General features: G+C 40.5%; 1 protein-coding gene across 1 annotated transcript; it reads left to right on the top strand.

Moving 5' to 3' along the window:
• Positions 1-1,514: 1,514 nt before the first annotated feature.
• Positions 1,515-27,616, top strand: LOC133538606 (pannexin-1-like). The gene is made up of 6 exons (XM_061880259.1): positions 1,515-1,816; positions 11,319-11,440; positions 19,157-19,362; positions 23,252-23,756; positions 23,819-23,954; positions 26,808-27,616. The coding sequence occupies exons 1-6, from the start codon at positions 1,636-1,638 to the stop codon at positions 26,837-26,839; spliced, it is 1,182 nt and encodes a 393-aa protein (XP_061736243.1). The 5' UTR covers positions 1,515-1,635; the 3' UTR covers positions 26,840-27,616.

Here is a 27,616-nt window from a genome sequence, read left to right as displayed (position 1 = left end):
CGTTAGTTTATTTCAAACATGCATACAATTACAATATGATACATGGCAGCATGTCCGAAAAGGGGTAGGATGAAGCACATCTTATGTATTCCTCCCCCTTTTTGTTTGAATACAATTTCAAACACAATTGTTTATACTCTATCTGTGACACAACAGTAAAAAAAATAAAAATAATAAATGGTCGGGCAAATGAATCAAAAAGCATGATTATTAAATACAAGTAATCAAGTAAATGTCTCATTGATAAATAGTTAAGTAATTTATGATTCACATAATGAGATGATTATGATTATGCGGACGCTGTATCGACTCGTTGTGGTGAAGAAGGATCTGAGCCGGAAGGCAAAGCTCTCAATTTACCGGTCGATCTACGTTCCCATCCTCACCTACAGTCATGAGCTTTGGGGTATGACCAAAAGGACAAGATCACGGGTACAAGCGGCCGAAATAAGTTTCCTCTGCCGGGTGGCGGGGCTCTCCCTTAGAGATAGGGTTGGAAGCTCTGCCATCCGGGGGGAGCTCAAAGTAAAGCCGCTGCTCCCCCACATCGAGAGGAGCCAGATAAGGTGGTTCAGGCATCTGGTCAAGATGCCAGCCAAACGCCTCCCGAGGGAGGTGTTTCCGGCACGTCCGACCAGTTTTTTGGCGAAAGGGAAGACCCAGGAAACGTTGGGAAGACTATGTCTCCCGGCCGGCCTGGGACACCTCGGGATTCCCTGGCAGGAGCTGGATGAAGTGGCTGGGGAGAGGAAAGTCTGGGCTTCCCTACTTAGGCTGCTGCCCCCACGACCCGACCTCGGTTAAGAGGAAGAAGATGGCTGGATGGCGGCGGCGATGACCGAGAAGAACGCGGAGTTGGAATATAATTACAACACTTTATGTACATATTTATATACATATTTATATAATATTTACATATTTATATAATATGTAACTACAAGCTCCATTCACAGACAGAGTCCCATTGCTTTTATGAGCGGTCCAGCGTGTCAAAAGCCGGAAAAAAAAACAAAATAAACATTTTAAAAAAAAAAAAGTTTTTTATTTTTATTTATTTTTATTTTTATTTGTGGCGGCCGTAATTCTTTCGTGGCGGGCCGCCACATATAAATGAATGTGTGGGAAACCCTGATATATATATATATATATATATATATATATATATATATATATATATATATATATATATATATATATATATATATGTGTGTGTGTGTGTGTGTGTGTGTGTGTATTTTATTTATTCCATCCCTTCCATCCATTTCTACCAATATTCATTATTGTTTTGCCATGCATTCGTACCGTTCATATTCCAATAGTTTTGTTTGTATTTTTTTTTTTTATTATTAAACAGCCTTGGAGTGGTATTACATGTTCTTGTAGTAGGTAATTATTTGGTTAAATAAATAATTTCTTAATCTTAGCGGGCATTGCTTCGTTTTGCTCGCTGACTAGTAGCCACTAGCGCCTCCTAGTGGCCGCCGCACGAGGATTACAGTAGCGGGACAGCCGGTTGAACAGTGAATAGATGCATGAACAATAGCTGCGTATACTTCTGTAAATTCTTGTTCTACTTGATCTACTTTATTTATGGTAAATTAAACAAAAAATAAACTAATAATCACTTACAGCACCATGGCGATTGCACACGTAGCAACAGAATATGTTTTTTCGGATTTTTTGCTGAAAGACCCCACGGAGGCTAAGTACAAAGGGATGCGCCTGGAGCTGGCTGTGGACAAAATAGTCACCTTCCTGGCCGTGGGACTACCTTTGTTTCTCATCTCGCTCGCTTTTGCTCAGGAGGTGTCCGTAGGTGAGTTGCTGTGATTTTGAACGCATCCTCTGATACACGATCTGTAGGAATTATTATTATAATTCCTATAGTGCATGTTCCTCTTAAATATACGGTACATAAATACTGTTAGTATAAAAATATGTGCATTCCTTTATATAGGTGTGAATAAATGTTGTAGTGTGAAGGCCCCACCCTTTTACTTAAATCACGCCCAGACAGTTACAGGACGCCTCTACTGCAGCTGTTGCTGAAGAATATGAAGGAAGAAAACGCTTGTGTGCGTTTCTTCATGTGCAAAGTATTCTTCCCCAACCTTCACCTAACTCAGGGGTCGGCAACCCAAAATGTTGAAAGAGCCATATTGGACCAAAACAAATCTGTCTGGAGCCGCAGAAATTTAAAAGCCTTCTATATAATGAAGTCAACACTTGATACAAGTATATCAGCTATATTAGCCTACTATCTAAATCAGTGGTTCTCAACCTTTTTTCAGTGATGCACCCCATGTGAACATTTTTTTTAATTCAGGTACCCCCTAATCAGAGCAAAGCATTTTTGGTTGAAAAAAAGAGATAGAGAAGTAAAATAAAGCACTATGTCATCAGTTTCGGATTTATTAAATTGTATAACAGTGCAAAATATTTTCTCATTTGTAGTGGTCTTTATTGAACTATTTGGAAAGAAAAAATATAAAAATAACAAAAAATTTGTTGAAAAATAAACAAGTTATTCAATTATAAATAAAGATTTCTACACCTAGAAGTTATCAACTTAAAGTGCCCTCTTTGGGGATTGTAATAGAGATCCATCTGGATTCATCAACTTAATTCTAAACATTTCTTCACAAAAAAATAAATCTTTAACATCAATATTTATGGAACATGTCCACAAGAAAATTTTTAAAAAATCTCACGTACCCCTTGGCATACCTTCAAGTACCCCCAGGGGTACGCGTACCCCCTTTTGAGAACCACTGATCTAAATGATTATTTGTCGCAGGCTGACACAAATCTTCATTGACAGAAATGTCGAAATGTAATATTTATTCTACGCATTTTTACAACATCAGAAAACATTAGTAAAACGCAGGCTTCTCGGGGTGATATAACTCCTCTAAATTACTGGTCAAAGGTATAGATCAGGCCTGGGCAATTATTTTGACTCGGGGGGCCACATTTAGAGAAAAAAATGTGTCTGGGGGCCGGTATATCTATTTTTATGAACACTAATACAAAACCTCACAATAATGTCTGAGTGAATGCTAAAAATGTTTTGACAGACCGCCTTAAAAAACATAATGGAATTTTTCATTTTCTATGAAGGATAAAACACTGAATATTGACAAAATATGAACGTCACACCCCCTTTCGATCGACACATTTTACAATCAAGTGAAAGGCAACAAAAATGCAACAAACAGTGAAATATGAACACGAAGGGTACAAAATAAACCCACCTACAATCTGATACATCAGATACATCACTATGCTTTAGAACTTTGTTGTAAAAATGTCCTTCCGTGTCCGTGGAATGCTCCCCACCCACAGTGCCTCGTCTGAGCTGCTGTGACTTACATTACGATAGTAACTAATTAGATGACCATAGGAACTAATTAGATTACCATAGTAATTGGTATATCATCCATAAACCCAGATTGCAACCATTGAAATACTTTGTATTGTTCCAGATTTACGGTCGTTAGAAAACATCACTGCAGATCATAATTGCAGCTACACTTTCCATCTTAAAGATCTTTAAAAAAAATTTGGGGGGGAATGTCCGGAGGGCCAGATTGAAAAGCTCAACGGGCCGCAGGTCTGGTATAGATGTAAATGGGTTATACAGTACTTGTATAGCCCTTTTCTACCTTCAAGATACGTACTCAAAGCGGTTTGACACTAATTCTACAGTGTCTGGCTCAAAGACAGAACGGATGTGACTAGGTTGGTAGTAGGTGGTGATCGAACCAGGAACCCTCAGGTTGCTGGCGCGGCCACTCTTAACAACGGTGCCACACCGATGTGTGTGTCCAAGTTAAAGGAAATGGCGGGCTGTCTTCTTCGAATGGATTTATAAAAATCTATGCAAGCTGGGTAACGTTTGCTGTGGTCTGGAACAACATGGCACACAGACAACTATGATAAATGCAGCCAATATTACATACATATGTGTCATAAGAAATGCAGATATAAATGAAATACACAGAGGACATAGGAAATTAAATGAGCTCAAATATAGCTACAAGTGAGGCATAGTGATGCAATTGTTAGGTGTACAGTGGAAGAAAACGGCACAGACAGCAGGGACGCCCTTTAACTCTATATTATCTAAACAAGGGAAATGGGGCGTGTAATTAATCCAAACTATGTATGTTGTGCAACTATGTGTGGAAATTAACTGAGGAGTTTTACCAGGAGTGTTGAGAGAGAGGCGGAAGTCCAAGAGGGACTGTCAAAGTTATTTGGTGTCGAACCCCAAGATGCAGAGAGGGAGGCAGGCATTGAGCAAGAAAACACGATTTAATATAAATAATAGAACAAGAATAAACAAAGGTATAAACAAAAAGCACGCACGTGGGCGGAATAACAAACTAAGGGAGCTAGCACTGGAAGCTAGAAAACAAAAAGAAACTTTAGAATGGAGCAAACAGGAAAAACTTGAAACAGCTAATTGCTAACGGAAAGAGCTTACCGCTACGACGACCAGGACAAAATGTAGCACGACAGGTAGTAGCTGTAACAAAACGACATGACACGATAGCAACGACAAGAGCGACATGTGGCAACGACAATACCAGTCCGAATGACAATACAATGATCCAGCCACTGACACAAGACAAAGCAGGTACAAATAAGAGCGGGCTGATTGGTAACGGGTGTGGCCAGGTGCCAATCAGCCGCAGCTAAGGAGGAACACAGCACTCAGGGAACAAGACAGGAAGCTGACAAAATAAGAGCACCGGACAGGAACTAAAGACAGGAGATAATAAACACAGAGGAAACAGATAAATGCAGAGGAAAAAACTAAAACATAGACAAACTGTCAGAGGAAAGCCTGATAGGGACAAGGCAGGCTCGGAGGTCCGTGAGTAGGCGTTAGGTCAAGGTGTAGGAGAGAGGTGTCCAAGGTCCGTGTCCAGGTGAGAGGTCGAGATGCAGAAGGGGCAGCCAGGAGCCAAGGAACCAGAGGAGACACACAGATCGCTACCAGGGGACGGAAGAATGCTGCTGGAACGACACGACACAGGACAATGCGCAATGAACACGGAGGAGGAGAAAACAGAGAGAGAGCATAGAGCTAGATACGAGTTGCTTACTGTACGGGAACAGGTAGCTGCGTTCTGGCCCGGAACGCAGGTTTGGACTGACTTAAGAAGGCGAGGAAGCATGTGTAGAGTGCTGATTGAGCCAATTGAATGCAGCCGCCTGCTGTAGCCGTAGTGGCGCGTGCCGGCCAGCGCAGTGCACAGATGAATGCGCACTGAGGTGCGCCCGGGCTGTGACAGCAATACGTAAAGTATATAAAGCTAGCCTAAATAGCAGGTTAGCATCGATTAGCTTGCAGTCATGCCTGAGCAAATATGTCTGATTAGCACTCCACACAAGTCAGTAACATTAACAAAGTTCACCTTTGTGCATTCAAACCCAGCATGAAAAGATTGGTGGACAAAATGAGACAAAGAAGGAGTGGCATAAAATATGTCTTTCTCTGGAATCGTTGAAGAAAGTTATACATGTAAACCAGGGGTGCCCATTACGTCGATCGCGATCGACTGGTCGATCTCGGAGGGTGTGTCAGTCGATCTCAAGCCAGGCATTAAAAAATAGACATAAAAATGAGCAATCATCAATCATACCAAGACTTCACTTTCGTCAGTTGTTTGACATTCTCGGCACCCGAGGATCTTGTGAGATGACCCTGGCTGCTGCGAGCTCATATTTAAGAAAAAAATCACTAACAGGGCGGACGCAGAGAAACACATTTTATTTCTAGAGACTCCGTACCTACTGTCAAAACTCTAAAGACCGACTGCACAGTTCCTGTCTTCACCATAAAAGACCTGTTTCATCCTGCCTGTGCTAACAAAATAAGAGTCTCAGAAAGCTAGCGTGCACAAGCTAGCAAGCTACGGAGTTTGATGCCAATGTATTTCTCCCCCGCCCTCAGCGACCGCTTTCTCACTTGCTTGCCCACCCGCACTCTCACTGACGTCACTCACCTGCTGCCAGACATTAAAGGGCCACACACATATGGTGCTCTCATAACAAAGTGTTTAAAAACGAGTATGCAAGTTGGACAAATGAGATGCCAAATCCAGCCACTTTCATGTGGTATTGGACAGAAAGGAGGACTTTTTTTTTCCTCCATTTGAAAATGCGGACGTTATCAGCACCACTGTCTAATTCCAATCAGTGCAAGTCATCAGAATCAAATACACCAACTTATATTCTTGTCTTCATGAAAGAAAGGAATCTATGTGTGTTAAACATGCTTGTATTATCATTAAACACCATTAACTTGTTAACAAAAATGTCTCTTTCATAAATAAATAAATATAAATTATAAATAGGAATGAGCTAGATCTCCTCGACTTGGTCAATTGAAAAGTAGCTCGCCTGCAGAAAAAGTGTGAGCGCCCCTGATGTAAACAAACTACGGTGAGTTCAAGGACTGAAAAACTAGTAGGACAAAACGGCGCTTGCCAAATACTCTCATCAGTGAAGCATGTTTAATGTAAACAGTGGGATTCTCTGTCAAACATGATCAGCAGCTTTTCTATATTTACATGGATAAATGTGCGCGGTTTAGATACTATTTTACCATTCTTGGCTGGTGTTACTCATTCTGCTTAAGTATGGCGCAAACTAGCAGCGATACGCTCCAACTGCTTCGCAAAGTTGATGATTTTGATGATTTATTTTTTTTAAATTAAATGAATTCATTGAAATTTCTGTCCATCTTTTCCTAAAAGCTAATGATTAAGACCTGATGTTTTGGGCGGATCTCAGGGGGTTCACTGTGGCATTTGCTACACCAACTAATGCTGGTTACTTACAATTTTGCTTCTAACTTAAAGCATAACCAGCTAAGAGACAGCTCTTATCTCAAAACACTATCTAAGTTGGGGCACTCTTAAGTTGAGGTACCACTTGTAAATGAACATTTAACATTACATCTACAAATTGAAGACTTCTATTGGCGAAGATGGCGTTGAGTGGCGAGGGATGAAAGGAAGGAAGACGCAAGCAGATGCCACTTTTGTACTTTGCTACAAGTTCTTTCCTGAATTCAGTATGGTTTATCACCTCCTTTATCAAATAATTGGCACTTGTGTTAAATCTAAGAACGCACGGAAAAAACCACCGTGTGCTCAATTTATTTACATCAACTGATGCAATCACGACACTCTTCTGTTCAACACGTCACGCCGATGTGACCTCACAACCCCACGGTAGTGTGCTACAATTTGCAAGTTTCTTTGCCCCATGGTGGGTTATTTTGCAGTTGTATTTCATTTTAAAAACGGACTGAGTCCCCAATGCAATTGATTCAACAAAAATGATATATGAGCAGATGGACTAGTTTGTTACGATAACTGAACATCGGGGAAAACTTTTACTAAAAAAATAAACAGATGCCTGGAAAAGTCCGGCGTGAGGAAACCAAAGTACCAGCGTTTTTAGAGGGACTCAATAAACCCACAAGTGCCCAGGAGCCATGAAAGTGTGACCATGAGCAGCAAACAGCACCATGATGATTGGTTACATAACTAAAACAGTTCGAGATGCTACCTCAGTAGAAGCATTTAAGTCTCACCTTAAAACTCATCTGTATACTCTAGCCTTTAAATAGACCTCCTTTTTAGACCAGTTGATGTGCCGCTTCTTTTCTTTCTCCTATGTCCCCCCCTCCCTTGTGGAGGGGGTCCGGTCCGATGACCATGGATGAAGTACTGGCTGTCCAGAGTCGAGACCCAGGATGGACCGCTCGTCGGGACCCAGGATGGACCGCTCGCCTGTATCGGTTGGGGACATCTCTATGCTGCTGATCCGCTTGAGATGGTTTCCTGTGGACGGGACTCTCGCTGCTGTCTTCGATCCGCTTGAACTGAACTCTCGCGGCTGTGTTGGAGCCACTATGGATTGAACTTTCACAGTATCATGTTAGACCCGCTCGACATCCATTGCTTTCGGTCCCCTTGAGAGGGGGGGTTGCCCACATCTGAGGTCCTCTCCAAGGTTTCTCATAGTCAGCATTGTCACTGGCGTCCCACTGGATGTGAATTCTCTCTACCCACTGGGTGTGAGTTTTCCTTGCCCTTTTGTGGGTTCTTCCGAGGATGTTGTAGTCGTAATGATTTGTGCAGTCCTTTGAGACATTTGTGATTTGGGGCTATATAAATAAACATTGATTGATTGATGATTGATGAAATATTATAAAACCATTAAAACCTTGGCCAGTTAAATGTTTATCTGTCAATGGTCGTTTATTAAGATTTTAGATTGAGGGTAGTTTGATTCAAGGTTGTGCAGACCACTTTATTACAACCGTCTATCATGCACTGCAAGTCCTGTTCATGGTCAGAAGGAAGATGGAGATGACTTGAGGCGGTGCCTGGACTGATCATCTGTCAATCATTGGTCTGACATGTACAGACAGATTACCTTGTGTGTTTTTGCACTGTGGCACAAGTGTTAAAGTGCTAACCACTCAGCTACTCTGTTTTCCACTTACAGTATATACTGTAAATCCTCTTGAAAGCCAGAGTCCTCTGCAGTGGCCATTGGTGTTTTGCATAACAGAGCTAAATTCCCCCCACCCAAATTGGTAAAGAAATAGATTAAACACAAATGCCCACTGTAGAAGACGTTGGTTCCCAGGAGGATATTTTATTATTTTTAGGGTCAGCATATTCCATTTCTGGGGTGGTATGTTAGTAGGATTGACAAATGAAAAAGTACACTTTATCTCAAGTAATGCAAATAATTTGATTGATTGGAACTATTATTAGTAGATTGCACAGTTCAGTACATATTCCGTACAATTGGCCACTAAAGGGTAACACCCGAATAAGATTTTCAACTTGTTTAAGTCGGGGTCCACATAAATCAATTCATGGTAAACAAAACAACAAAACCACAAGCAGTTTGCTTTTTGGGTCATCTGTGCCCTGCTGAACCTCCTTTTGTTACGGCTCCCTTTATGTTGGAGGCATGTTAATTACTAAACAAAATAATTACTACTTAGCTCATTATGAAGGGCTGTATTAATCTTTCGCCTTACCAACATAACAATGCCTTGTTTTGAGGACACTGTCAAATAGTGGTAGTTTGCAGTGGTGCTTTAGTTACACCCTCCATCCATCCATGTTTTATACACTTATCCAAAGTCGGGTTGCGAGGGCAGTACCCTAAGCCGGGAAGCTCAGACTTCACTCTCCCCAGAGTCGAGCAAAGTATTAGGGATAACCTTTCACTATGATGGTTTTAATTTTCCTGAGGGAACTCTCCTGAAGGAATCAATAAAGTACTATCTATCTGTCTATCTATCTATCTATCTATCTATCTATCTATCTACAACAGGGATATTTAACTAAGTTAGTTTGGTGGCCACATTTTCAAAAAGCTAAAGACCGACGTACCGGACTTTTGCCTTTAAATCTTATTTGTATTTTCTGGAGGACCAGCGTCCTCTACAGTAGACATTTGATTTTGTTCTATCCGTTTTTGCCAGAGTTATATAAGCGTTATGCTGCTTTCAAGGACCTTTTGTAAAAATACTATAGTCAAAGATAATCTCTATGACAGCATTCTAGTCTTTGTAAGGATCTGCTGAAAAAATTTGAGTATCTCACAAGTATTTTTAAGTGAACTCCGGGCCACCAGTTGAATAGCCATAATGATGAAAAGAAGAGGACATTAAATGGAGCCTTGAGGAACACTACTAGTATAACTAAAGAATTTGAGCAAATGCATACCGACTGCATCTGATGTAAACACTCTGCTGCTTATTTACTGCATACAAAACATATTACAAAAAACATCCATAGCCATAAAAAGAGAGGGTATCTTGAGGAACGCCTCAGTTATGTAATTTCCAAGTTTGGATCCCAGTGTTTCATGTTTGCTAGTGAATTAATTAACTCATATTATGTTCATAGGGCTTCACGGTGGTAGAGGGGTTAGTGCGTCCGCCTCACAATACGAAGGTCCTGCAGTCCTGGGTTCAATTCCAGGCTCGGGATCTTTCTGTGTGGAGTTTGCATGTTCTCCCCGTGAATGCGTGGGTTCCCTCCGGGTACTCCGGCTTCCTCCCACTTCCAAAGACATGCACCTGGGGATAGGTTGATTGGCAACACTAAATTGGCCCTAGTGTGTGAATGTGAGTGTGAATGTTGTCTGTTTATCTGTGTTGGCCCTGTGATGAGGTGGCGACTTGTCCAGGGTGTACCCCGCCTTCCGCCCGATTGTAGCTGAGATAGGCGCCAGTGCCCCCCGCGACCCCGAAAGGGAATAAGCGGTAGAAAATGGATGGAAAATGGAAAATGGATGTTCTACATATGGTGAATGTTTATATTCCCCTTGGAGAAAGCGAACCACCAGGTTTAAGTAAATAATGGTTGAGCCCATTCAAAAATTAAGAAGCATTAGTCGGACATTTGTATGTGAACTGGGTTAACTCTCACACGAGAAGAGGCAATAAATTCAGACTTCGGAATGCAAAAAAGTGATAGCTCAATCTGGAGGAGAGACTTCATGTCTATGTTCATGCCAACATTTAAGTTCCAATATACACAGGTGTTTTTCCGGTCACTTACACATGAACATCTCCTTACATGGTCAGGTTGTACTCTCCTGAATTAAAACACACTCAGACAGAGAAAGAAGGAATAGAACACTGTGATTCGGCTCCTCCAAATTAGGAGTGCCTCATTTTCTCGACCTGACCTCCTCCAGGAACTACAGTCCTGTATAATGACGCTCGCTTGTAATAAAGCAACTTTTGGCACAGTAAAGCGTCTTCGACGTCTCTTTTGATCCAGCCTCACTGCCGTGTCACCCTTTTGTCTGGACGAGGATAAAAAGACCAGAAATATACTTCACTTGCAAGATTAATATATCAATGCAAGGATCTTCTAATGCGTTTACAGTGGTCCAAGTTCATCTATACAACAGGAGCACTGTAATGTTTTTTGGAATTTGCTGTAAAAATGTTTGTCTCCCAAGTTTTGAACTGAACTCGGGGGCAAGTATGGCCAAATTTGACCCCCGTGCAGCCAGTTGAATAGCTCTGCTCAACAAAACACCCTAATGTCCAGAGGTTAAACCTACAAATGTCTCTCAAAAAGGCAGTTTGCCTTTTTTAATGTTTACATAATGTAGCCAGTAAGTGAATGTTTAGAAAATGACTTAATCAAAAAATATGATAATAGCTTATAGACTACAGTCACATTGTTTATAGCCTATTTAGACCATTATGTAATTAAAATTGTCCAAACATTCATATTGTCTTCCTTCAGGTACACAGATCAGCTGCTTCGCACCCACCAATTTCTCTTGGAGACAGGCAGCATATGTGGATTCTTTTTGTTGGGCAGCGGTGCAGCAACAAGATGATAGTTCACAACTATGGCTTCACAAGGTAAATTGTAACACAATACACAGTATCAATGGTAATAGAGAAATCTACAGCAATATTGTCTCATGGAGCTATGGGCCATTCCACCAAATAAGTGCCATTCGCACCCTGAGAAAATATAATGAATTTTGATAAAATTGACTGTAAAATGGATATAATAATAAGCAAAGTGTCCTACACATTGATCTGATTGCATATTTTCTGGGGATATTGATATTTTTTAAAAGCATATTCCACAATTGCTTGGTCCTAAATTAAGCATTTTCATGCATAGAAATGGTTACATAAACAAAAACTATCACTACTACAGTATTATTGGCCACTAAAAGTAAACAAACTATTCAGAAGGCAATGTTTAGCATCGTTGCCACTGGTTGGTTCAGCCTCAGGCAGCATTACTATATTGGATTAAAAGAGTGGCCGTACTTTGGTTCCCACACATATTGATTGATTGATTGATTGACTGATTGATTGAGACTTTTATTAGTAGATTGCACAGTACAGTACATATTCTGTACAATTGACCACTAAATGGTAACACCCGAATAGGTTTTTCAACTTGTTTAAGTCGGGGTCCACGTTAATGAATTCATGGTACTGTACTGATAGACAAATATATCTTACATGCAAACATACATATGCACGCACATGCAAACATACACACAAGGTACATACATACATACACATATTCAATGTACAAACGCACATACATGCGCATATACATACATTCATACATATAATCACATTTCATCAAATGTATATTAACATACTACATCTGTCAACATGCTATCAAAATAAATAGCATCTTACTATTGCTTATTTGTTTGCTAATTATTTTTTTTCACAAAACTTGCTCCTGTTATCAAAATGAATCATCTTCAGCTTAGTACAAAAATGACATTTTTGAGCGATTCAATATGATTTATCAGATTTAGAGTTAAAAAGGACAGACATTTTTTGCCCATCATCCACAATCGCTATGTGAGACAAGAACACATGCCTTTCGCATTTTTGTGCGTCATAAATAATTAAAAACTGCTAGCAAGAGGCGGCTAACAATACAAGTAATGAGGATTCATCAGGTCCACCTATAGAACGCTCTAAAAACATTTAAAAAACGCCTTTTACGTTCCGTGACCTGCATATTAACCATGCTATTGCGATATTGTTGTCCCCCATGTGACAATTACTTGAGTTTATAATGTAGCCAAACCTTTTCCCTAAAGATATAATGTCTAAAAACATAATTTGTCATTGTTTTCGCCTATTTACTGTGTTTTGCTTACTTTTTTCATAGCGGTTTTGAATAGGCTTCACTGCGGAAAAAGATATTGAACACTTTCCTTTCCTCCCTGGTTGTATAAAATATGACAGTTTATTGTTCATACATGAGAATTTAAATTGAATAATCTTTACATAACACATCATACTGTATTTCTAATTATCAATCAATCAATCAATCAATGTTTGCTTATATAGCTCTAAATCACTAGTGTCTCAAAGGGCTGCACAAACCACCACGACATCCTCGGTAGGCCCACATAAGGGCAAGGAAAACTCACACCCAGTGGGACGTCGGTGACAATGATGACTATGAGAACCTTAGAGAGGAGGAAAGCAATGGATGTCGAGCGGATCTAACATGATACTGTGAAAGTTCAATCCACAATGGATCCAACACAGTCGCGAGAGTCCAGTCCAAAGAGGATCCAAGACACAGCAGCGAGAGTCCCGTTCACAGCGGAGCCAGCAGGAAACCATCCCAAGCGTAGGCGGACTAGCAGCGCAGAGATGTCCCCAGCCGATACACAGGCGAGCAGTACATGGCCACCGGATCGGACCGGACCCCCTCCACACGGGAGAGTGGGACATAGAAGAAAAAGAAAAGAAACGGCAGATCAACTGGTCTAAAAAGGGAGTCTATTTAAAGGCTAGAGTATACAAATGAGTTTTAAGGTGAGACTTAAATGCTTCTACTGAGGTGGCATCGCGAACTGTTACCGGGAGGGCATTCCAGAGTACTGGAGCCCGAACGGAAAATGCTCTATAGCCCGCAGACTTTTTTTGGGCTTTGGGAATCACTAATAAGCCGGAGTCCTTTGAACGCAGATTTCTTGCCGGGACATATGGTACAATACAATCGGCAAGATAAGATGGAGCTAGACCGTGTAGTATTTTATACGTAAGTAGTAAAACCTTAAAGTCACATCTTAAGTGCACAGGAAGCCAGTGCAGGTGAGCCAGTACAGGCGTAATGTGATCAAACTTTCTTGTTCTTGTCAAAAGTCTAGCAGCCGCATTTTGTACCAACTGTAATCTTTTAATGCTAGACATGGGGAGACCCGAAAATAATACGTTACAGTAGTCGAGGCGAGACGTAACAAACGCATGGATAATGATCTCAGCGTCTTTAGTGGACAGAATGGAGCGAATTTTAGCGATATTACGGAGATGAAAGAAGGCCGTTTTAGTAACGCTTTTAATGTGTGCCTCAAAGGAGAGAGTTGGGTCGAAGATAATACCCAGATTCTTTACCGTGTCGCCTTGTTTAATTGTTTGGTTGTCAAATGTTAGAGTTGTATTATTAAATAGAGTTCGGTGTCTAGCAGGACCGATAATCAGCATTTCCGTTTTTTTGGCGTTGAGTTGCAAAAAGTTAGCGGACATCCATTGTTTAATTTCATTAAGACACGCCTCCAGCTGACTACAATCCGGCGTGTTGGTCAGCTTTAGGGGCATGTAGAGTTGGGTGTCATCAGCATAACAGTGAAAGCTAATACCGTATTTGCGTATGATGTCACCTAGCGGCAGCATGTAGATGCTGAAGAGTGCAGGGCCATTTGATCAAAAACTCCCTAAAACAGCCCACTACCTATAATATAGGTTTTTTAAACATAAGATCATTGTCTCCTAAAACGTTGTTAGTTAATGATATTATCAGAGACAACAATCTTAACGTCATCGGTCTCAGCGAAACCTGGCTTAAACCAAACAACTTTTTTGCGCTAAATGAGGCATGTCCTCCTAACTTTACACATGCGCATATTGCCCGTCCGCTCAAAAGGGGTGGGGGGGTTGCACTAATATACAACGAAAACTTTAACCTTAGTCCTAACATAAATAATAAATATAAATCGTTTGAGGTGCTTACTATGAGGTCTGTCACAACGCTGCCTCTACACCTGGCTGTTATCTACCGCCCCCCAGGGCCCTATTCGGACTTTATTAATGAATTCTCAGAGTTCGTTGCTGATCTAGTGACACACGCCGATAATATAATCATAATGGGGGACTTTAATATCCATATGAATACCCCATCGGACCCACCGTGCGTAGCGCTCCAGACTGTAATTGATAGCTGTGGTCTCACACAAATAATAAATGAACCCACGCATCGCAACGGTAATACGATAGACCTAGTGCTTGTCAGGGGCATCACCGTTTCCAAAGTTACGATACTCCCGTATACTAAAGTATTGTCTGATCATTACCTTATAAAATTCGAGGTTCAGACGCATGTTCGTCAAACTAATAATAATAATAACTGCTATAGCAGCCGCAACATTAATACAGCTACAACGACAACTCTTGCTGACCTACTGCCCTCGGTAATGGCACCATTCCCAAAGTATGTGGGCTCTATTGATAACCTCACTAACAACTTTAACGACGCCCTGCGCGAAACCATTGATAACATAGCACCGCTAAAGTTAAAAAAGGCTCCAAAAAAGCGCACCCCGTGGTTTACAGAAGAAACTAGAGCTCAGAAATTATTATGTAGAAAGCTGGAACGCAAATGGCGCACGACTAAACTTGAGGTGCACCATCAAGCATGGAGTGATGGTTTAATAACTTATAAACACATGCTTACCTTAGCTAAAGCTAAATATTACTCAAATCTCATCCACCGTAATAAAAACGATCCTAAATTTTTGTTTAGTACGGTAGCATCGCTAACCCAACAAGGGACTCCTTCCAGTAGCTCAACCCACTCAGCTGATGACTTTATGCAATTCTTTAGTAAGAAAATTGAAGTCATTAGAAAGGAGATTAAAGACAATGCGTCCCAGCTACAACGGGGTTCTATTAACACTGACACGATTGTATATACGGCGGATACTGCCCTCCAAAATAGTTTCTCTCGTTTTGAGGAAATAACATTAGAGGAATTGTTACAACGTGTAAATGGAATAAAACAGACAACATGTTTACTTGACCCTCTTCCTGGGAAACTGATCAAGGAGCTCTTTGTATTATTAGGTCCATCAGTGCTAAATATTATAAACTTATCACTCTCCTCGGGCACTGTTCCCCTAGCATTCAAAAAAGCGGTTATTCATCCTCTTCTTAAAAGACCTAACCTCGATCCTGACCTCATGGTAAATTACCGACCGGTGTGTAGTAGTAGCAATATTAATAATGTTGTGTTTATTATGCCCGGTGCATTTAGTATAGTTACGACCATATCTAGGAATTGATACGACAGGAATTTTCCGATTGTTTGATTGTTGCTTTGATAAACTGCACGATGAATACTTAGGTCTACTACGCTACTGTACTTTAATATTGTCATTATGGTGGTACTTTATGAATACTTTTGGCCTACTACGTGACTGTATTTGAATGATGGTCATTACGGTGGTACTTGATGAATACTTAGGTCTACTACGCTACTGTATTTGAATGTTGGTCAATATGGTGGTACTTGATGAATGCTTGGGTCTAGTACGCTACTGTATTTGAATGTTGGACGCATTTGATGAATACCTAGGCCCACTACGTTACTGTATTTGAATGTTGGTCATCATGGTGGTACTTGATGAATACTTAGGTCTACTATGCTACTGTATTTGAATGATGGTCATTACGGTGGTACATGATGAATACTTAGGTCTACTACGCTACTGTATTTGAACGTTGGTCATTATGGTGGTACTTGATGAATACTTGGGTCTACTACGCTAATGTATTTAAATGTTGGACGCATTTGATGAATAATTAGGCCCACTATGTTACTGTATTTGAATGTTGGTACTTGATGAATACTTAGGTCTACTACGCTACTGTATTTGAATGATGGTTATTACGGTGGTACTTGATGAATACTTAGGTCTACTACGCTACTGTATGTAAATGTTGGCCATCATGGTGGTACTTGATGAATACTTGGGTCTACTATGCGACTTTTTTAAAATGTTGGTCATCATGGTGGTACTTGATGAATACTTAGGTGTACTATGCGACTGTTTTTAAATGTTGGTCTTCATGGTGATACTTGATGAATACTTATGTCTACTATGCGACTGTTTTTGAAAGTTGGTCATCATGGTGGTACTTGGAGAGCCTCATCAACTACCATGTTTACGGTATACAGGTTTAACTTATTTTTACACTTGCATGGCAGCTAGACATGTTGAAATATTATATATAATACAGGTTTTATGAGGGCAAACCTGAAATAGAAGCAATAACTTGACCATTTTTGTCTGTGGGGAATATTATTTTTGAAGTGTGACCACATCAGCTGTTTTCATTTATTATTTGTGTGAGACCACAGCTATCAATTACAGTCTGGAGCGCTACGCACGGTGGGTCCGATGGGGTATTCATATGGATATTAAAGTCCCCCATTATGATTATATTATCGGCGTGTGTCACTAGATCAGCAACGAACTCTGAGAATTCATTAATAAAGTCCGAATAGGCCCCTGGGGGGCGGTAGATAACAGCCAGGTGTAGAGGCAGCGTTGTGACAGACCTCATAGTAAGCACCTCAAACGATTTATATTTATTATTTATGTTAGGACTAAGGTTAAAGTTTTCGTTGTATATTAGTGCAACCCCCCCACCCCTTTTGAGCGGACGGGCAATATGCGCATGTGTAAAGTTAGGAGGACATGCCTCATTTAGCGCAAAAAAGTTGTTTGGTTTAAGCCAGGTTTCGCTGAGACCGATGACGTTAAGATTGTTGTCTCTGATAATATCATTAACTAACAACGTTTTAGGAGACAATGATCTTATGTTTAAAAAACCTATATTATAGGTAGTGGGCTGTTTTAGGGAGTTTTTGATCAAATTATCCGTAGTAGCAATATTAATAATGTTGTGTTTATTATGCCCGGTGCATTTAGTATAGTTACGACCATATCTAGGAATTGATACGACAGGAATTTTCCGATTGTTTGATTGTTGCTTTGATAAACTGCACGCATCATGGTTAGCCACCTCAGTAACGGGGATTTTCCGATTGTTTGTTTGTTGCTTTGATAAACTGCACGCATCATAGTTAGCCACCTCAGTAACGGGGATTTTCCGATTGTTTGTTTGTTGCTTTGATAAACTGCACGCATCATAGTTAGCCACCTCAGTAAAACACATGTCCAACTCTGAAACACTCAAAGCAGAAAAAACTTGTTCTAATTTAACTGACTCCTTACCCAGACCAGTAGTCTCGCATTTTCCATCTAAATCCGTCTTCGGGATGGAGGAAAGTGGTGTTCTGTGGGGATTAGCCTTCTGTTTTGTTTTTAGCCCCGCTCGGCATCCGCGTTTCCGATCACACCGCTGGCGTCTGCTCCGTAGACGGCCCCCGCTGCTACTAGACTCCCCTGCTTCACAGGCCGCTGGATGTAGCCGCCGATGTATTCCCATGCTAGTTAGCAAGTCTAGCACGCAAGTGTCTATCAGTCCAAAACGGCCCGATGTGTCCACATCCAGAAGTGTCTGGCGGTCGTACGTGATCACGGAGTGACCACGATGTGAGCCAGCCATAAAGTTTGTGGAATTGTCCGGTATTTTTGCCAAATGTTCCATCTTTAGCAGCAGCTCCGCAATGTTGCAGCCCGTTCGGGCGCCGCCATCTATGAATTATAAATGTACTTCAACTGCATTTTTGGGGATTGTCTTTTATGCACACATTCTCACGCAGACTCCCATAACAAATCTACTTGTTTGCCAAATAATCACTTTATCACTGTTAATTGGTTCCAGGCCTGGCCGTGATGAATACATTTCAGCAATGTACACATTTTTAGTTATGAATTGAATAGTTTGAAAACAAGAGCATTAAAAAATCATTAATCACGAAGCTGCAGTCAGCTGCAGAGTGTTACACAAGTAATAATGAAGACCAGAATGGAGCCACCAACAAAATGTTGTTCAGGGCCACAAAAAGCCTATGCAGCCTCTGGATCCCCATGACTTGAATTGTTAGAAAATGGAAATACATGTGTACTCTTGTCTCACAAAAGGATTGTGGCTCATTAGCACAATTCCAATAAAGGGCAGTTCCCCTTTAAGTTGGAGATAGTTACAACATGCATTATGGTGGAACAGGGGCTAGTGTATGTGCCTCACAATAAGAAGGTCCCGGGTCCGAACCCCAGGCTCTGGCTACCGTCTGTCTATCTGTGTTGACCCTGCGTGGAGTTGGTGACTTGTCCAGGGTGTACGTCGCCTTCTGCCTGAGTGCAGCTGGGATAGGCTCCAGCACCTTGCGGGACCCCAAATAGGACAAGTGGTAGAAGATGGAGAGTTACAAAAGATTACTATTGCAACAATACATAATCAGTTGGGTAAAACTAACCCAGCCCCAGCTCACATTCCCTATTACAATGTATCAATGCAATGATTTTCTAAATTTACTAATTCCACCTATGAACATTTGTTTAGATCTGAAACAAAGTTCAAGATAACCTATCTTTTTGTTTTTGTTTACAGTTCTTTCCATACATCTTGCTCTCACTGGCCATCCTTCTGTACATCCCTGCCCTTTTCTGGCGCTTCTCCGCAGCCCCACATCTCTCCTCGGATCTCAGCTTCATCATGGAAGAGCTTGACCGCTTTTATAACCGTGCCATTAAACTGGCAAAGAATCTGGCATCCTTGGATGCTAAGGATAAAGGCGGTCCCCATGATGCACCAAGGTACTAAATACTACTGTACTTATATACAGTCGAACTTCGATTCACAAATGTAATCGGTTCTCGAAAAGGGTTCGTAAATAGAAAAGTTCGTATAATAAAGTACATTTCTACATACGGAACAATGTGAATATGAATAATGGGTTCCAGCCAAAAGTTAGTTAGTTAAAGTTTGGACACTTTGAACACAACATAAAGTGTGATACAGTACTGCACTTCAAACAAACATAAGTTGATGAATTAAAAATGTGTGTGTGTGTCATGCCTGTACATTTGGTTTATGTTTGATCATGTTTATGTTTTGTTTTTGGACTCTTGTTTCCCGTTTTGCACTTCCCGGTTTTTGTTTGTTTCCATAGTCACGCATTAGTTTCCACCTGGTTTCCAAGTCACGCCCCTGCCCTCAGTCCCGCACCTGTTTCTCATCACCATAGCCACTATTTAAATCATTTGTTTTCTGTTCATCGGCCTGGGAACTTTGCTACTGCTTGTGCTTATGCATTCTGTTTGCTGCACATCCTTCATGCCCTCGATCACCTGCCACGCATCTTGCTGTTCATGCCCCTTGTTTTTGTCACAGTAAGTGTTTTGTTTTAGTTTTTTTTTATAGCCATGCCATCGTGCTGTTTTTGTTGATAGTTCATTATTATTCATGTCATCGAGCAATTGTTTTTGTTTCATGTTTGTATTTTGTAGTTTAGTATTCGTACCTCCTTGTGAGCGCCCTTTGTTTGCTTTTTTTTGTAAGTAGTGCGTAAATAAGTTAAACATGTACTTATACTCACGTCTCGCTCGTGCAAATCATCCTTTGCGTAGAAGAAGCAAAACGAATCCAAGTCACAGTCCTGACAGTGTGACAGTTATTGGTACTTTAACTTTAACTTAAAAGTTTCTTTATTGACAAGCTAAAACTTGTTTGCAGAAGGGAGTTGACAGCACAGACACATGGGGTCTGTATAGCTCTAGGTATTATTATATATACATAAACAATGTATATAATAATCCACAATAATAATGTAAATCAACTAGAGAATGGAGTGTGACTAATCCAAAAGTGTGTGTGTGAAGATATGTGTGTGATTAGCTGTAGTGTGTTACCTAATGTTGAACGAGGAGGAGGGACACGGCAGGAAGGCAATCTGTGAGCAGGCAGATATAGTCAGGGAGAATAGCGAGGCGTCAGAGGTCCGTGTTCAAGTGGAGGTGAAGGATGAAGGGAGGCAGTCCAGAATCCAGAGGGGAGCAACAAGGGATTACATGAGAACACAGGTAGGACTGCGGGAAGATAACAGAGACATCAGACACGGAAACACGGAAGTCACAGGGGGAGAGCGAGTTTGCAGGATGGAAGCCAGACACGGGGTGCTTAAAAACTAACTGAAGATTAAGTTCCGGCAAGTGTCCTTGGGTCTACTGGTCTATATACAGCTCGCCCTCATCAGGCCCAGGTGTGCTGATTGCTGATCGACCACAGCCTTGCCGGCATGTGGGCGTGATACGGCCAGCACAAGCAGGGGCGTGTCTCGGCGTGCTGCCAACGGAGGTGTTGGCAGAACCAGCTGCCGGAGAAAAGCGGGTTCAAGTCCACGCCGTGACAAAAACAACAAGCTGAAAGTCCTGTATGTGCTGCTGTGCCAGCAAGCGCAGACACATTGAGGTCACGTTGGCGCCATCACAAAAATCCTTAACTTTAAACATTTTGCTACAAAAATAATTAATTTAAAAAGTAAAATACACTCACAGTAAATTATCGACAAAGGTCCTCTTGTCAGCTGTTACTTACTAGAGCAGGGGTCGGCGACCCAAAATGTTGAATGACCCATATTAGACCAAAAAAACTAAATAAATATCTGTCTGGAGCCGCAAAAAATTAAGTGTTATAATGAAGGCAACACATGATTTCTATATTATCTATATTAGCCTTCTATCAAAGGCTAATGCAAATATTTGTAGACAGAAATGTTGTATTTTAATTTTTATTCTCCACATTTTTGCTACATTGGAGATAATTAGTAAAATAAAGGCTTCTCACAGAATGAGATAACTTCTGGAAATTACTGTCTCAGAATGCCCAAAGGTATAGATGCAAGTGTCCAAGTTAAAGAAAACATCAGGCTGTCTTCTTCTAATAGATTTATTACAATCTTTGCAAGCTGGGTAATGTTTGCTATGGTCTGGAACAACATGGCACACAAACAACTATAAGAAATGCAGCCAATATTACATACAGATAATGTGTCATGAGACATGTAAATATAAATTAAATACACAGAGGACATAAGTAAAGGAAATTAAATGAGCACATATAAACCTACAAATGAGGCATATTGATGCAACATGTACATACAGCTTCCCTAAATAGCATGTTTGCATTGATTAGCTTGCAGTCATGGAATGACCAAATATGCCTGATGAGCACTCCAGCAAATCAATAACATCAACAAAGCTCACCTTTGTGCATAAAACATTTGGTGGAAAAAAAATTAGACAAAGAAGGAGTGGCATAAAACACATCTTTCTGTGGCAGCATCGGAGAAAGTTGTACAAGTAAACTAACTACGATGAGTTCAAGAATTGCTGAAATTAATAGGACAAAAAGGTTCTTGCCAAATACTCTCATCAGTGAAGCATGTATGACATAAACAGAGAGATTTCTAACAATTAGGAAGGTTTGTGTGATGTTTGTTCTCTTACAGAAAATATGTTAAAACAAAGGATATATTTTTTCTTCATGGAACTGAAAGAGGTCCAGGAAGCCTCTACAGTGGCGTTATCTGGTTTTAGAGCCGCGGGTTGCTACTAGAGGAAAGAAACAAGATGTCTAGAGGAACAGAAGGAAGATGGGAGTGGGAGGGACCCTGTATCTGTGTGGAAGTGGCGCCGCTGAACGATAGGTAGTCCCGGTTGCACGACTTTTAACAGGGTTCAGGAAACGCGAGCATATAACCCCAATTCTTGAAAATTTGCACTGGCTTCCTGTTCATTTTAGAATTAATTTTAAAACATTGCCGTTTGTTTTTAAAGCTTTACATGGACAGGCACCTCATTATATCTCGGTCCGCATCCAAATTTACACTCCTGTGCGCGCTCTGAGGTCCGAGAGCCAGTTCCAGCTTGTGGTGCCCAAGACCAGACTTAAAACCAGGGGAGACAGGGCCTTCTCTGTGGTTGGCCCTAAGATCTGGAACACTCTGCCCCCTGCTCCCTCAGTGGAGTGTTTTAAGTCTTGTCTGAAGACCCACTTTTATTCTTTGGCTTTTAACACTTTGTGAGTTGTGTGGTCCGCTGTGTTTGTTTATTTTTGGTGTTTTTTATATATATATTTTTAATTTTAATTTATATTTACTGTTTAATTGGTTTTACCCTTTAAATCGTTTTTAATCATATTTATTTTTATATTGGTTTTATTTTTTATTCAGTCATTGGTGGAGCTACGGATAATATTTGAATATAGTTTTTAATATTGTTGAGCAGCACTTTGGAAACATTTATGTTGTTTAAATGTGGTATACAAATAAAGTGGATTGAAACTGGATTGATAGTCTTCTTCTCAACTGTGAAATAAGTCCGTTTTGGCATATTATCGCAACACAATTGAAAACTTGCTGTGTTACGAAGCCGACTTCTTCAATCTATTCCATACGAACAAGCATAAAATAAATGAATGAATAAACCGTTCGTACTTAGAGACATGTTTCGCACACTGAGGCAAATCTGGCGCGATCGAAAGGTTCGTAAATTGAAAGGTTTGCAAATAGAGGGTTTTCTAATTTGAGGTTCCACCTTATCTAATGCTGTATTTTTCTATATTATTCATTTCACACTTAAAGTAGGCTTTTGCAAACATTTTTTGCGAGACAGCCCCTCATGTGTGTATTGTTCTTCTCTGTAGCAGCGCTCTGGATTTGACTGAGGGTTGCTTCAAATACCCCTTAGTGGAGCAGTATCTGAAGACCAAGCGCTTCGCTCACCGCCTTGTCGTCATCTACCTGGCATGCAGGGGCTTGACGCTGCTCATCCTCTTTCTCGCCTGCCTTTACTTGGGATACTACATCCGGCTGGCCTCCCACACAGATGAGTTTCCATGCGACCTGCGTACAGGAGTGCTAAAGAATGAGAGCACGGTGCCCTCAGCTGTCCAGTGTAAGCTTGTGGCAGTGGGCGTCTTCAGGCTGCTCAGCTACATCAACCTGGGGGTGTACGTCCTTCTCGCTCCACTGGTGGTGTACGCCGCCATGGGACCAGCACGCCAGAGTTCCAGCTTCCTTCGGCCTTATGAGATGCTGCCAGGCTTCGGCGCTTTGGGTGTCGTCACGCCCTTCTACAACGACCTGAGCATTTATCTGCTCTTTCTGCGGGAGAACCTGAGTGAACTCAAGTCCTACAAGTGCCTTCAGGTAAGTCACATTTTATTTGGTCAAGTTCATCACCTAGTTGAATTATCATGTCGAATGAACAGGTGCTCGAGTTACTGCAAGAGGCCGGTGATGAGGGGTTTGACGCAACGTGCCTACTGCGAACTTTGGGGCAAGTGAAGACAGACGTGTTGGATTGTAAGAAGTCATGCCCACAAAACAAACCTAAGGAGGTCACAGGTAAGAGATTTATAGTATCGTACCGTAGTCCACTGAGCAGGGTCACTTTAAAGGAGTCATGTGATGATTTTGTATCTACATTTAAAAAACACTTTCTTGAGTTCCACATCAGTGTTTTTCAACCTTTCTGAGCCAAGGCACATTTTTATTATTTAAAAAATCCCGCGGCACACCACCAGCAGAAAACAGTAAAAAAATTAACTCAGCAGCCGATATTGACAGTAAAAAGTCGTTTTAACAATTTTTGGATATGAATTCAAACCATAACCAACCATGCATCACTACAGCTCTTATTTCAAAGTAGGTGTACTGTCACGACCTGTCACATCACGTCGTTACTTATTTTGAGTTTTTTGTTGTTTCCCTGTGTGAAGTGTTTTAGTTCTTGTCTTGCGCTCCTATTTTGGTGTTGATAGTCCTGGCATGTACAGATGTACTTTGTGGATGCCGTCTGCTCCACATGCTGTAAGTCTTTGCTGTCATCCAGCATTCTGTTTTTGCAGTCAGTCCAGTTTTAGCTTTGTTTTGCATAACCATCCCTAAGCTTTAATGCATTTCATTTCAGCGGCACTCACCTTTTATTAAATTTTTGGTTTAAGTGTTAGATACCTTTTTACCTGCAAACCATCGTTGTCCTTCCCAACATCTACAAAGCAATTAGCTACCTGCTGCCACCTACTGATATGGAAGAGTATTACACGGTTACTATGCCGAGCTCTGGACAGCACAGACACTCAACAAAGGCACATTTGCGGATTATAATTACTGGTTTGCAAAAAATATTTTTAACCCAATTAGGTGAACTTACTTACCGTATTTTTCGGACTGTAAGTTGCAATTTTTTTCAAAGTTTGGCCGGGGGTGCGACATATATTCCGGAGCAATTTATGTGTGAAATTATTAACACATTATCGTAAAATATCAAATAATATTATTTATCTCATTCGCGCAAGAGACCAAGAAAATGTCAGCAATCGTCACACACGCGTCAGCAATCGTCACATGCACGTCAACCAGTAAGATTGGTTCAATGAATTCCTCTGCAAAATGTACTAGCACAGATTCGCTCTCAGTCTTTTCAACATTCCTAAATGCCATCATTCTTTTCATCATTGTGACAGTTCCCCCTTTTATTTATCTTTTCAAATCATCAAAATTTTCACCTCTTGTGATTCCTGTCACAACTCCTCTTGCCCCCTTTCGTTCTACCACTTCGATTTTTTCCTTTGTTATCTTGTTGCACAGTTTTGGCAAACGCATTGCTTTGTTCTTTTGCTCTCCATTTTTGCATTTAATCTACAGCCGTCCGTCCCTGAGCACCTTCGCTATCTCCACCTCTCCAATGTCCTTCTTTAACCCCTTAACCAGTGTCATCAAACTGTCATTCATATCTTGACTTGATTTAAATGTATAAATGATCTTGTAATTATCTACCGTAACCTTTTTCCTCTTATCGACTACCTCTTCATCGTCTTCGTGCACTCTTTTAGCACTCGACTTTACTTCAATCCCTCCACTCCCCTTCTTTCCTCTCTCCCCTCTAGTCCTATCCATGTCCATACTTTCCTCATACATCCCGTCACTACCCCCTTCCATCTCGATCCAGTCACAAAACAATTGATGCACAACCGCCGAAAAGATTTAGACACTCTCACTTGTCAGCTACTGCTCCTTGGTTTACTTCCTCTTCCGTCCCGGAAAAAATAAACGATCGCTGCCGCTGCATTAGACTTGCTAACTGTAGCTTGTTGTCACTTATTCTGCAGCCAAGTAGTCACAAGTATGATCCCTGGGATCACTAGCACCCTCTACCATGAGGCGGGGGAACTGCGTGCCTCACCCAGTGCGTCTTCGCAGCCGTTTTGATTGCTCAGCACAAGAAATACGTTACACACATACAGTTGTTGACAAAATACACTGTACATTATACAACTCTGCTAACCAAACTATGGAAATTTATAACATTATTCATATAGCAATACGGTCTCACTGCACAGCAGGCCAGCAGTTAGCCGAGTTATTGCGCAATCCATGGTGAGGCTCAACTGGCTGCTGACTCACCGATTGTCTCTTCTCACGTGAAAATTCGGCGATTTTGAATAAAAATTATCTAAAACCAGTGAAGTTAAATGGAAAAAAACTTTATAGTATGATCACTGGATACATATATAAAAATGTAATTTTTTGATTTTCTTTTTACATTTTTTTTTCTTTCCATGATGGCACGTGAAGCACTGCCTCACCTGCCCTCCCTTGACTGTATGTCACTGGCCCCTCTGTACTGGAAAAGCTGGACCCCGAAGTCAAAAAGGTTTAGAACATCTCGGTCTACAAAACCAGTCTTGTATAAAGAACTTGAAATCAAATACTTGAGTAACATGAAAAATTACTTTGGTAGAATTTGAAGTCCCCTTTCACAAGAGTACTTAAAAGTAAAAGTCTTAATTTTAACCTGATAATAAATGTAAGTATTAAACGTAAAAGTATTTCAACGAAGTGAGCAGTTAGAATGTTGACTTTTATTGTGGCTTCCTTGTAAAAACAACAATATTCAGAAAAGGCTTCAACTTGTTAAACGTTGAAATTAAACTGTTAACATCATGTAGTTCTCTCTCTCAACCTCTCTGTGTTTTACACAAACTGAAACAAAGACCGAATCTAGCAGGAACAATATTTTACTCCAACATATGAAATTAAATATTTGCTTTGCTGGAGTGGTTTAGCAGCCTATACAGTTCTAGACTAATTTCACCACTAAAATACACCTAAAGCTATTACCACTAAAATACACCTAAAGGTATTTTTTTCCTGATTTTACTGTAACTATGAATTTGTTTCCCTGTTTTTTTCCAGATCTGTCAATCACAATAACAAAGTCCCACTGAGAACAGGAACAGCCTGATCTTGACTGGCTTTGGCGTGTTGACCTATTGGGAGTCTACTATGTGACTGTGTCTCATATTCATTCAATGCAGTCTGTTGACATTTACATTTGTCAGTAGGTCTGCATAATTTTGTATATAGCATTACACATTTATGTATTGTCGTGCTATGTCTCATGTTTACCTGTATCTCACGCACTTGCAACACTGTAATCAAATGCTTTCCGATTTGACATCTTAAGGATTGTTTAGTGTTGTTTGCTACATAACTATACTGTACAATCAAAAGAAAAGTTTTGACGAAGAAATTGTCTTTCATATGTTTATTCTTCATTTGTTTTTGTTGAAAAAGTATCAAAAATTAGAAGATTTACACTTTTTTTTACACAGTTAATGAATGTTTTTTTTTTATTACTCTTGCTGCTCCTCTCAGGTGTAATGAAAAATGCTCTTATAATGTTAAAATTTCAGAACACAAGCATTGTAACTAACTTCAACTTTGGTTGTGGATTTATTTTCTGAGAGCATAATACACAATTTTGGCCTTTTGTGAGTGAGAATCATTCCTGGATTTGAATTTACAGCTAAGACTATTATAAATAGGGTATTGAAACCTACTAGTATTGGACATTAAAAGTAATGGGGTGTACTAACAACTGCCAAAACATGCTATATGTTTTTCGATGGACTAGTTTAGCATGTAAAATTAAATTAACAGTGTAATGTATGTGTGTTGTGTTATTTGCCTGGCTGTAGATTGATTGATATGAATAGATTCAA

Source organism: Nerophis ophidion, linkage group LG20 (genome assembly GCF_033978795.1).
Source record: "Nerophis ophidion isolate RoL-2023_Sa linkage group LG20, RoL_Noph_v1.0, whole genome shotgun sequence".
Lineage (NCBI taxonomy): Eukaryota > Metazoa > Chordata > Actinopteri > Syngnathiformes > Syngnathidae > Nerophis > Nerophis ophidion.
The sequence above is the reverse complement of the archived record's forward strand: the minus strand, read 5'-3'. Positions and strand labels throughout refer to the sequence as shown.

What these genes read in the sequence shown, in the direction of transcription:
- LOC133538606 (XM_061880259.1), top strand. Translation starts at nt 1,636, where the DNA reads ATGGCGATTGCACACGTAGCAACAGAATATGTTTTTTCGGATTTTTTG. An exon ending in CACAACTATGGCTTCACAAG is followed by an intron (nt 11,441 to 19,156) that starts GTAAATTGTAAC and finishes TTTTGTTTACAG; the next exon opens with TTCTTTCCATACATCTTGCT. An exon ending in AGTCCTACAAGTGCCTTCAG is followed by an intron (nt 23,757 to 23,818) that starts GTAAGTCACATT and finishes TCGAATGAACAG; the next exon opens with GTGCTCGAGTTACTGCAAGA.